We start from the raw sequence: 12,280 nt of genomic DNA on the forward strand, positions 1-12,280 counted from the left end.
AAATCCATTACACAGCACAGAACACTGCCCCTCAAGAAACCACTTCCTACACACTCCTTGGTAATCCTGTTACATTTTGTGCTGTGTACCTTAATTGCATTCAAAAGTAAGAAAAAACTGAATAACAAAGAACTGAAAAAAATCAGATCTGCAAAACATTACTACAGACTAAGTATTTTGGCTGAGAACACAGGAATAACTTTGACCTTTCCCTTCTTCATAATACTAGAAGAATTAATGTTATATAATATTTAATAATTTAATAGTATTAATTAACCTAGACTACAGGTTTATTTCATTTGCAGTAGTTATTTTTTATCCCTCTGGAAAACGTCTCCAGAAACCTACAAAAATACTTAAAAGTAACCCAAACCACAAAGCCGTGTGGTGTAATAGTCAGGGCTCTGGTTGTGGGTTCCGATCGCAGGGAGGGCACAGCTGTTGTACCACTGAGCAAGGCACTCAGGACTGCTTCAGTAAAATGCCCAGCTGTAGAAATGGAAACTGCTTTGTATAAAAATGTCAGCCAAACAAATTACTCAAAATAAATTAAAAAGTCACGGTTCTTTGGTTTAATTTACTTTGTGAAACATGCATAACCACCTCCACCCCACAAATAAACATTTAATATTATCCAGCTCTCCTGAAAGAGGCTTTTGATTTACTGCAGGCTCCACAAGGTTTATTTTCAAATGCAGAGAAAGGAAAATACAGTTTCTTTAATGCACTATTTATACCTGCCAATTTCACAATGGCTGGAGGCAGGTCAGCCAAACTGTCATAATTTCCGTCAGCCCTGTGTCTTGAAAGCCAGCAGGGAAAGGGGGGTGGGGGAGGGGGGGGCAGGGGTTGGGGGAGCAGTTCCAGCTCATACAAAACAGTCTGCATAGAGAACTTGATTTTGTATCTTTGGCTTGTTTAAAGGGCTTGGCTGCCTTGAGTCAAGGGTACAAATTGTAATTCACTTACATGTCTGGGTTAATAAAAAGTTTATCAAAAAAATAAGATGGCTGCGCCAAACTTTGTAAGCATAATGGGCTGGAAGATCCACAGCAGCCCAGTTCTGCATACAGTAGTAGTATTGTACTGTATGAGGAACATAATGAAGTTCTGCAGGCTTCAGAGCACTGTGCGATGATTAGTTTCCTTCCATGCAAGCCAAGTGTTTAGTAAAGTTCTATTTGTCTCCAAGACTCTCATGAGTCACTTAAAGACAACCCCTGTTCTGTCAAGATCACCACCATTATTAGAAGACATGCAGCTATTTTCTGGTATTTTATTTTTCTCCTTCTGTGGTCAAGTTAGCATGTGTCAAGCAATTCAGAAACAAGAGAACCTATCCGCCCCCCTAACAGCGTCAGGAAGAAGCAAAACTGAAAAGAGGATTTGTGCAGAACTGTGTTTTTACATTATACGGTTATTAACTTGGTAAAATGGCTTTGCAACCCAAACCACTTGCCTTAAAGACTTTAAAATAATTTAGCACTAAAAAACAAAGAAAGGAAAAAAAGATAGGAAATCAGAACGATTTCTTCTGGATTACAAGAACATCCTTTCAGTCCTACAGGATGACTGCAACCCCACAGGGACACCGAGCACACTAGATAAAAAAACAACAGCAATTAAAAGAACGCACACCATTCTAACTTCCTGTACTAACATTCCTCCGATATCAATCCCTGCACTCACTGCCTTTCACTTTCCAGAAGAAACAGGTTATAGTCAGATAACTTCTCACACTGACAGCAATTTGAGAGGTTGGCCCCTTGTCAGGCACTATACTCTGTGGGGGTTTTAAACTCCCAATCTGGAGAACTCTCAGAGAAGAAGCAAGGGCTCCTGTGCCAATGGGGAAATAAAATATTAGTAGGCAAAGTATTAGTATGGCATGATGCATTGCTGCCTTGTAGCGCCAGGCCCTGGGTTCAGTTCCAGACCTGGCATACTATCTGCATGGAGTTTGTATGCTCTCCCTGTGTTCACGTGGGTGCTGTGGTTCTGGTTTCCTCCCACAGCCCACAGACACACTGGCAGGTTAATTGGATCTTGGGAAATTTGGCGCTGGTGTGAATGTGATCAACACAGCAGTTAGAAACTGGCTGGATATCTGTAGACATGCTGTAGCATCAGCAGTAGCACACACAACCGATGCAGGAGTTAGAGTAAATGAATTTATGAATCCAGTTTTTTTTTTGATAGAACAAAGAAAACACAACTAAAAAAAAAAATCTTTACAAAACGAAGCTGACTGGCATGGCGTTCAGCAGGCAACGAAGCAACACGGTACTCCGAGGACCCAACTCCCTCCGAAAGAACTCGCTTCTTGGACACTCCTCTCATAGGCTGGGGTTTGCTTCCCCTGCTGGCGAAACTAAGCAATTACGCCACTATCAGGCTGTCTTGCGATCACCTTACAACCTCTGCGTTTTTCTCCCCTCTCTCTCCAATTCAATCCCACCTCTGATTTTCCAGAATTGTTGTTGGTATATTTTAACATATCAAGGGATTGACGCATGGTATAAACTGTTGTTCATACGGATAGACAATCCACTCCTGTTTTTTTTTTCCTTCCCCCCAGACGCGATCAGTTAATATCTTTGGAGGTGGAGGCGCCGTCGAAATTAAATAAATAGCAGAAGATCATTATTCTAAGCAACTGTGGCAGGATCGGCATCGTGAGAAGGGAAGACGCTCGCCAGACCGGCTGTTATGTCTTTCATTGCACAGATTCGCCACAGAATTCACAAAACCCCTTTGATATCCACGAAGCTGACGGAATCTGTATAAAGAACGCAAAAAAGGCTGAACAGACCACGAACAGGACCCGGGATAGCTGCAACCCTGCATTTTCCAAAAGGATGCATCTGTTTAGTGACATATTCCTGCTGCTGATGTTAATAATTGGACCGAGTGAGGTAAGGCGACATTCTAATCCTCTTCGTTTGACTCTTATGTTGTGTGCTTAGTGAAGACCAGGCAAACGCTGCTGCTGTGCCAATAGTTAATGCCTTTCGATGGGTACGGGCTCTATAAAATACACAGCGTTTTCTTCAATGGCTAGTCTGCGATGTTGACATTTTATGCCATCGTTTCAAGGGGGAAAATAATAGTAGTAACAACAACATGCACTGTCATGGGTCAGCATCTTCAGTGAGGGAAAAAAGTGCTAAAATGCTTCACTTGAAAAGCGCTCTTGCCATTTATCGGGGATTGCGTACTAGGGTTACATACTGTACTGTTACCGTTTCAGATTAGGACACTAGCATAGCGCTAGCCTGGTGTCGGACACGCAGGATGTGGAAAACAATTGCCCCCCCTCTCTGTGCTCCAGCTGGCGGCGGGATGCACCGCAAAGTTGAAAGACAAAACTGACGGTATCTTCTTCAAGCCGAATCAAGGGTCTCGGGTTATAGTTCAGAGATCCCAGACGTCTGCTGTAGGTGGGGAGGACAGGGAGTGGTGGTGGTGCAGACAGAATTATAGCGTCTCTCGTCTCCTTACGGTCTGGGCACACGAGTCCGTGTTCGTAGTATTAACCCCGCACGTACAGTACTACTCAGTGTGAGCCTTGCAAGCGGGTAGAGATCGCTGGCTGTCGGGCACTCGCCCATTGAGGACAGTTATACCGATTGGACAGCGAATACCCGCGACACGAATAAAGTTCTAAAGGACGGCCAAGTCTTTTCTTACATCTTCCAGTAACCGACAAAGCCTTTTTTTAAAAAAAAACAACACAAAATACCCGTGACCACTGCTGGCCTCTTGCAGGTGTCGGTTCCACAAGTTGTGAGGATGTGTCGTGACGCTCTGTACAGGCATGCGTACGGAAGAAAAGAAGACTACAACCGAAACGATTTTAAAACGCGGCTTCTCTAAGGAACTCTTATGGGACGTGTTCTTGGAAATATATCTAAGATGTTACTATTTTTTTTATCAACTCCGTTCGGGAATCGTCAGCACAGACTACCAGTTTGGACCGGAGTGGCTCTAAAATCGCAGCGTCCCTAGTTCCAGCCCCCTCATTTCCACCATCGTAGCTTGTTAATTGCCCTTAAGGGCCAATTTGTTTTAAAGTGTCGTTTAATTATTTATGGTAAATGGCTCCCTCCCCTTTCCCAGCGCAATGCTGAAAACATCAACAATTGATGAGTGCCGTTTGCTCAATTTAACAGATATAAATACTGTATTGCCTCTTACACTTCAGAGCGATGACAAATATTCCACGTAGGTAATGCGTGTTAAATATGCACGGTGGCATAGTACGACAGTGTACAGTCTTGTTTTTTAGTTCGCAACTATCAAAAGGAGAGTGATGATATCTGATTACTTTTAACATACAAAAGTACCCGAACGACCCAGTTCAATCGGGAATCGCTGCATTAAGTTACAATATGGTTCCCAGTTTTAAAATAAAAACACAGTACCAAGTTCACGTCAAAGCCTAGTCTTCTCACAGTAATAAAACGTTTATTTCAGACCTCATTCCCCTCAACCTAAAGTCAACACCATCTTTATTCATGGCAAGTCCGTGACCGCAATTGTGATGAATACGTGTGGGTTGTTATTTTTAGATGGTTCCCAACTGATACCGAAACTCCTCAACTTTAGAAATAGTGCGCTAACACAAAAAAGGGAAATATTAGTACACACTTGTCACAGACAGGGGGGTTGAACTCAATATTGGAGGCCAAAACTCGAAAAATAAAAAAAACTCAAGTTCAGAGGACAAGCGGTGGCCTAGCGTTTCTTACGCTCTCTCCCCCGGTCTTTAAAAGCCAATTGACCAATTACGAGTCGATTTTTAATTAAGACATTTTACTTTTCCTTCTTACAATTTAATCATATTACATCATGTACAACGTGCACATATTACATGTGTTTTCAAAACCAGCCGATACGTGTAGGAAAAACATTAAAACAAAAGCCCCATAAAATGTATTTTACTTACCGAAACACTTCAAACGGTGGCGGCGGTTGTTTTGACGCATTTCCGCTCCCCACAACCGGGCCAATGGCTACTTCCGGCAGGTGTCTCGTGCCGGTGTCAGGAGAGCGTTAAGTACCTCGTCCAGCTCCTATCAAACGAACAGCGGTGAACTTTTCATCACTGCATGAACGTAAAGAATAAAAAAAGTGATATATTAGCTTCTTGTCACATTAAAGCAATTCAAATGTGTTCAAATGACGGCATTAACAAGAGTTTTGTACGGTGGTGATTGTAATTTAAAAATACGAACCGAATTATGCTGGCAGCAGTCAACGAGATCCTGTAAATGTTTATAATTAAAAAGGACTTCATGGCTGACAGGCTAGAATCCTCCCTGTGTGTTCTTCTGTTTTAGTACATACAAACATCAAATATAAAACATAAGGAATATGTGTCTGGGTTTTTAATATGCTGTTTGCTGTATTGGTGTTGAGTCTCCTGCACTTCAGCTCAGCCCAAGTGTACCTGAACTGGTCCCCCCCCACCCCCCGTACATGTACAAAGCACGAGCCTTTACCAAACACACCAACCGGTGAAACAAAATGCTAAAAAAGTTGCCCCGGACATCATAAGCCTTGGTCGTGTACATTTAAAACCAAGAACGAGAGGCGCGTCTTTACTGCTGGGGTTGTGGGAGCGTGGAACGAGCTACCCAGCCATGTTGTGGGAGCTGGTTCCCAGGCTCCTTTGAAGAAACTGCTGGATGAGAGCCTTGGGTCAATTACCTACTGACTCCGGTGGGGATAGACAAGACAATGGCCTCTTCTCCTCTGGCATTGATCAGTCAATCAAGGTTGATTTATCAGTGCACGAACAATCCAGTGTACGGCGGTGCTGTCAGCAATGAAGTGCCTCGTCCGCGAGCTCGTTAAGAGGGACAGAAGAATAGGAGGACGGATGTTTATAGGGAAAGAGATTAAGATCGTGATGATACAATTGCAATTTCCAATACAATTGACAGACTGTGCGATTGTATTGTAAATTGTTGTGTTCTGGTGTCACCAAGGGGCACAGTGCTGCAGGGGGCAGGGTTGGACCCGCTGGGCCAGGGCTCTCTTGGCACCAGGGGGCGATGGGTGGTGAGGTGGGAAAAAGCCCCCTGTCCCACTGACTGCCCGGAGAGGGCAGTGGCTGTGATGACCCAGCAGTGGCCTTGGGATGAAGAGGGAGGATGATACAGAAAGACAACAGTTGCAAAATGGTAGATTCCGCTCACTGGAGCTCAGACCGCCTCCTGTGACAGCCTTCCACACAAGATAGACCCCTTGCGGGGAGAGCAATTAGCTAGGAGTGAACAAGAGCCTAATCCTGGGAGCGGAAAAGGTCATGCGTTTGGAGTTAGTGGCCCTGAAGAAGAGATTCTCCTCGGAGTTTCTTATCTCTAGACCCATGTAATTACGGGAGGACCCCAGCCTTTAACAGCTGCACACACGCATGTAATTGCCCGTTTCCCCCGAAAGCAGAGATAAAGAGAGGAGGATGAAACGCTTTCTGCTGATCGGAGACCCTCCTGAGCTCTTCAGGGAAGCTCCGAGACAGAGCGATAGCATCCATCCCGCTCTCCGGCAGTGTTAGTTTCGCTTTTCCTGAGCCCTGAGATTTCACACGCCAAAGAGCTGCCTTTTTATCCCAGTCCACTGTGGGGGATTAAGAGAGATGCTCTCTGAAACATCCAGCTGGGGAACAACAAATTGCTTGCGGTCTCTTTTTTATTTTTTTCCCCACCGCTTGTTCCCTTGAGATTGCAGCCGCTGGATTACAAACTCCCAGGCCTCCCATCAGGATCCTGGGCTGCGTTCTCACTGTGGGGGAAGTTTCGGCTGTAGGCGCGCTGGCTCGTACCTTGTGGGCAGGTAGATTTGTATTGGTGTTGTGTAGCATCAGATGTGGATTCTGTTGAACTGCTGCTGCTGGTGAAAAGGACAGAGGACATCAGGAAGGCGGTAAGCACTAGAGCAGTGTGTTCAGGTCCTTACCTACTGAACATTTCAAATTAGCGGCAGTCTACCGTCCAGGAATGAGGAGCACTGGGATTTGTTACAAGGGCATTGCTTTTAATTAAAAACATAAAGCTTGCAAGCATCAATTGATTTGTAATTAGTAGCTAATTGATCCCACCTTGAAGGAAAGCAGGGTATCAGGGTCAATAACGCGACTGGGTACCTTGTGGCCGACTCCCACAACCCCTTTGTGTAAAGAAGTGCTTCCTTTATATGGTGCTTCCACACAGTTTTCACTTGTGTTCTCTGATTTGGGTTCCGCTGTTGTACAGTACCTTCAAGCTCGCTGGTTTTATTTTATTCTTTCCCACATACTGTACATTAGGTCACATACTGTACACTTGGGGCAGATATTCTCTAGACCTTCCTGGAACCTTGTATTGAGGCTTGTTAACTTTTCCCAACCAATCCTTTATAATATTACAAAGAGGCAACTAGATAGATGGGGAAGGTACAGATAGACAAACAAAGATGGATGGCATTCAGGGGAAGAACAGGGTTGATATATAATGTGCACTGTGTGTAGCTGATGGTACAACGTGCATCTGATGGAGAGGAACCGAGGAGCCTTTTGGGAGAGCGCTTTGATTGACAGCGCCTTTCTTTCCAGCGGTGGCTACAAACAAGCGGTGGCAGTGAAGTGTTTAGTCGCCCGATGGTTTTAGCGCAGGAACTGAAGCGCGGGACGTCCCCAGACGGCCCTGTAGTTGTGATTCCAGGAAAACTCTTAAGATTTACCTTTTTTAAAAAAAAAAACGTTTTGAAAGGAACTGCACAACCACAGAAGCGCGATCACGGGGGCTCCCGCGAGGCCCGCGCGATGAAAGCCACTCGGTGCCTCGCGGAGCGGCTCCTAACGATCACAGGGGCTGCGCGCGGGGTCAGGGCAGGTAGCGCTCGCTCCGCTGGCGGCTCGATTCCGAGCTGACAGACGCCGCAGCTCTGATCGCGGTATGACTGCCCCCAAACCGGTGCGGGTCCACTCTACATCAACACACCTGCCTGGTGGTGTCGACAGTACAAGACGGTAGAGACGCTGCTCGGGATTACCGCTGCAGCCGCGGCTGGGGACGAACAGTAGCCGGCGCCCAGCGCGGGAGGTGAAGGAGTTAAGAGTGTGTATAGCAGAGGGCACACGCAGGATAACCTGTGGCTAAATCAGCTGTTTAATAAACATTTCGTTGTGCCGATTAAGACTCAACGAGCCGCGTTAATTATTCAAAGTAGGCGCCCAAAGAAACAGCAGCGTCAAAAAACGACAACAGCAGATGTCGACAACGGCGAAAAAGGAAAAAAAAAACACACCAGAAAGTTACCACTACTTGGCAGGCGGGAGCCCCACAACAAGGACAACAAAGCAGCACTGTGGCTTTCCGAATGGTTCAAACAGCCACCTCTGTCTGTCTCTGTCCATGCTCCCTGCCCAGAGTAAGAATCAACAGAATTAAAAGATCCAAGAGCAGGGCTTTAAATCTCTTCTCTCAACTGTGGACACTTTCCAAGTTGGAACTGTGAGCCCTTCACACAACTTTCATTTCTTACTTTCCTGGTTCACTTACCTTTCTGGGATCTACTGATCAACGATGATGAGCTTTTTAGGTTAAAGGATCTAAAGAAATGCAATGTAACGGGGACTCTGGCAAATATAAATCTGTGCTGGCTGTTTCTCCCTTCTGCTCTAAATCATTCTACATGCACACAGGCTGCAGACAAAGCAAGGAGAGGCTCTGTGTACTCCAACACTATGAATTCCTTTTAAGGAAAACAGAAAGAGATCCAAAAATACATTTTCTCCTCTTTTTCTCTGCTGATCCAAATGTTTTATGCATTTTATGAAAGGTGGATCTCAGGACAGCTCTGCTCCAGCAGGATGCAGAGACGGGAGGGGAAATGCCTTTGTACAGCAGCCATGTAATTGGCTTCCTGAAAGGGGCTCATGGTTGTAGCCATAAGGACTCAGACTTCTCAAACTCGTCTCACCTGATGTTCATCTGTTACTATCCCTTTGACAGAAACTGCCTACACATAAAAAACAGGGCAGAATGGTATTATGAAAATGACTGGAGAACTCAGAACTCAAAAACATTTAGTTGCACAGTTAGGCTTCCTAAAGGAATTGACAGTTAAATATGGCAAAAAGACAAGACTAATTAGGACCACTATCTCTTCAGATGCTGGGATGTGCTCATACAAACATTGCAACAATTTCTTTAGTTTTTGATTTTTCCAACTTGCGGTGTTAAGGTTAAGCCAAACGTGTGTCAGTGCAATAAAACTTACATTGAGAATGTGGAACTTTGAGGATAAAGAAGCAGCAGGGCAGGTTTTTCCTGAGCAAGGACTTGTGCCATAGGATTGTGATACCCAGTGATTTCTGTCAGATCTCCTCACATGAGGGCAAGCATTTAGCATGTTTTCAAAGCTGACAAGCTGGCTTCTGGCTTCTTTCAGAAATCAGCTGGATGAGAACGAGTTCCTCTGATCAATTAGCTTCTAACAACCAAACGAGATGGACTATGTGGGCCGAATGGCCTCTTCTCTTTTGTAAGCTTTCTTATGTTTTGATGAGAGAAATTACCAGCCAGCATGTGCTCCGTCCTACTGAAATGATTAGGCTTGATAAAGAGATACTACAGGAATTGCCACAAACACGGCTATATACTGTATGGCTCGTGCACTGTGCAAGGGCAGGCGCAGACGCTAAAAAACGTTTGTGTTTTACTTCGTGGATATGGGCGTGATGGGAGGAAAAAATGGGCAACAGGTTGCCCATCCTGGCACAGTAATATTCTGTATATCTGTACACAGGCAGAAGGGTAAGCACTGCATTAACCACAGGGTTACATTACTGCTGCATGACGGTTCTCAGGGGGGATTCTGGGGATGACTAGCTCATCACCATCACTGCACTGCCAGTGGTGCAAACTGATACTAGTAATGTCAACTTGAGGACTGTGGAGTTATTTTTCTGAACACACACCCTAGCCCCTCTTCCTCTCTCTCTGCTAAGATTCAGTCAGTTTCTGAAGCATCAGCATACCTGAATTCATTATCAAAAAGCTCAAGCCTCAAATTGAAATGTATATGGTAATTATCTGAAAACTTGGGCCTGCAGCTAGCTTTTGCTAGCTGTAATTATAAGTTCCTGATCACCAAAGGCATACTGTACAATGACATTGCAGGAGAGGAGCGAAGGCAGGCTGAAAAACGAAAAGGAAAAACAGAGAAGAAGAATCCCACTGTCTGACTGGCTCTGATCTGAGGTCTCTGTTCCATTTGGGAAATTAAATAAACACAGAATAATGCTCATGCTGCCTTGCATTAAGGAGATGGTCCGTAAGGCTTCTGTCTGTACTGATCTTGCACCCTAAAGTAAAAGCCATTCAAATTCATATTCAAATTCCACAAACTATTTAGTGTGAACAGCAGAGGTACAGTACCAAGGCTGCTGGATCAGGTTTCCTCGTCTGAACTCTTCAGGAATAGAAAGGCAGGGCACTTATGTTTTTATTCCGAGGGGGAAATTCTGAATCTGCGGGCATGTTCTGTTAAGTTACACTTCTTCGCCACTTTCAGACATTTTCCTGTGGACAAGCAGCAACAAGTCCTGTACCGCCCAGAGTACAAGCTGAGCAGCATCCTGGGTCTTCTCTGTGTTAATGACCCTGAAAGGCTGTGCTCACCCTCTCTTTTTATCAGGTTATTATTGTCTTAAATGGATGAAGCGGTTTTAGGAGAAAGGCAGGTTTCAGTACTGGATTTGTCCTACAAAGAAAGGGTACAAAAGCTCTAAGTGTGCATCAGCTGGTCAGGTAGCAATTCAAAATGTGTGCATCAGAGCTCCGAGTGCACGTTTTGAAAACAAGTGCTTTGATCTTAAAAACTACTTGCAGCAATTAGCATAAACCACTCACATGAGAGGCGACAGACAGCACTGCACACGCCAAAGGACCTCCCAGCTCAATCCAGCAGCAAGCCAACGCGTGCGTGCGCTGGGTTGACTATGGTGTATGGCGGAAAAGCTGACAGGATCGCTCTGCCAGGCCTGGGCCGAGGCCCGATCAGAGCTCGTTTTTTAAATAATTCAAGCCCTCGGTCGGGGGAGCAGAGGTGAGAGTTGTAACTTAACAAGAGGAGAGTACATCGCCGAGTTCGGCTGGTGGTGTCGAAGAGCAAGTGCAAATACAACCCCCCTCCCCCCCTCCTCCCCCATTGGGATCCTGTTCCCTCCCGCATTCCAAAATAAAAAAAACACACAAAGAGAGTTAGTATTCCGCCGCTGCACGGCATCGGCATATCAATCAGCCAGGACACCCAGCATCGCAGACTGCATACAGTGCACAGTTTGTGTCTCACTGCGCTTCTCTGAAAAGCTGGAGGGAGGAGGCGGCCAGAGCTGCAGAGACACCAATTAGACAGACGACAACTGCCGCACTGTACATCAGCCATCTACAGTTTAACACGAAATAAAGGCCAACACGTTCTCTTTGCAGGGGGGCGATCTTAATTCATCCGTAGCTTAACGATGATGTCACTGTGGTGTGTAGCAAAAGAGTGAAGACTGTTTCGTTCGTATTTCTTCAGATGCTATTTGAACTAATCTATTCTGATGGCTTTTCAGCAGGTGTCTTCATGTGCTTTGTTTTTGTCTACTTTTCTCACATTTTTTAGGTAGATGAATCATTGCATTAATAAATTAATAGATAACAGACAACCTTTTTAAAAGCTACAGAAAAGCTATTTTTTATGAGGAAACTATTACAATTATTCAAGTTGAGACCGTACAGATGGTTAATGGTTGATCAATCTGCAGAGCTTGCGTGGGAACTGTTGTTTGCAAAATCTGCAAAAAAAAAAGTTGCACCCCCAATTTCCTAATGACCCTGATCTTGACCTAACTGTAAGATAGCAGAAGAGTAGCAGAACACTGTGCATCAAACAAAGCAGGCAAGAACAACTCCTTATGGCCATGTACGATGCAGGAGTCTGAGATGGCTGATCATGTGGAAACAGAGAAGTGAGGAAGACGAACTGCTGCTCATTTTAAAGTGGCACCATTGCCTCCGCCATCATGACCTGCAGAGCACAGCAAACCTCTCATTGTGTCAGCTGTGTGAATGGTTACAGCCTCCTTCACTGGCCCAGCATATAATCGTCTGAGGCTTGAAGGCAAGCGAAAAAAAAGTTAATGGTTTCAAATTAAACGTCAATTAAGACAGCATTCGTCAGAAAGCAGAATCAATCCGCGAGCAGCAGGGCGGGGGGCCGTGCCCTCCTCTTCGTGCAGGTCCAC

General features: G+C 45.1%; 1 protein-coding gene and 1 long non-coding RNA gene across 5 annotated transcripts in view; one reads left to right on the plus strand and one right to left on the minus strand.

Moving 5' to 3' along the window:
* LOC148650036 (uncharacterized) overlaps positions 1-12,280 on the minus strand; it is a 195,124-nt gene that overhangs the window by 74,386 nt on the left and 108,458 nt on the right. For 3 of the 4 annotated variants that reach the window (XR_015926000.1, XR_015926002.1, XR_015926001.1), the window contains one exon: positions 4,949-5,075. This is a non-coding gene — a long non-coding RNA (uncharacterized LOC148650036). Of the gene's footprint in view, positions 1-4,948; positions 5,076-6,829; positions 9,181-12,280 lie in introns of those variants that run through there. The other variant, XR_015926003.1, reaches the window with a different exon arrangement.
* The window catches only part of LOC148650037 (noelin-2-like), a 114,354-nt gene continuing 104,476 nt past the window's right edge, over positions 2,403-12,280 (plus strand). Inside the window, exon 1 of the mRNA XM_088603432.1 lies at positions 2,403-2,915. Within this exon, the coding sequence (XP_088459558.1) occupies positions 2,859-2,915 (57 nt within the window). The 5' untranslated portion in view covers positions 2,403-2,858. The remainder of the gene's footprint in view (positions 2,916-12,280) is intronic.

The sequence above is a fragment of the Lepisosteus platostomus genome, chromosome 13 (genome assembly GCF_059453375.1).
Source record: "Lepisosteus platostomus isolate fLepPlt1 chromosome 13, fLepPlt1.hap1, whole genome shotgun sequence".
In the NCBI taxonomy this organism is placed as follows: Eukaryota; Metazoa; Chordata; class Actinopteri; order Semionotiformes; family Lepisosteidae; genus Lepisosteus; species Lepisosteus platostomus.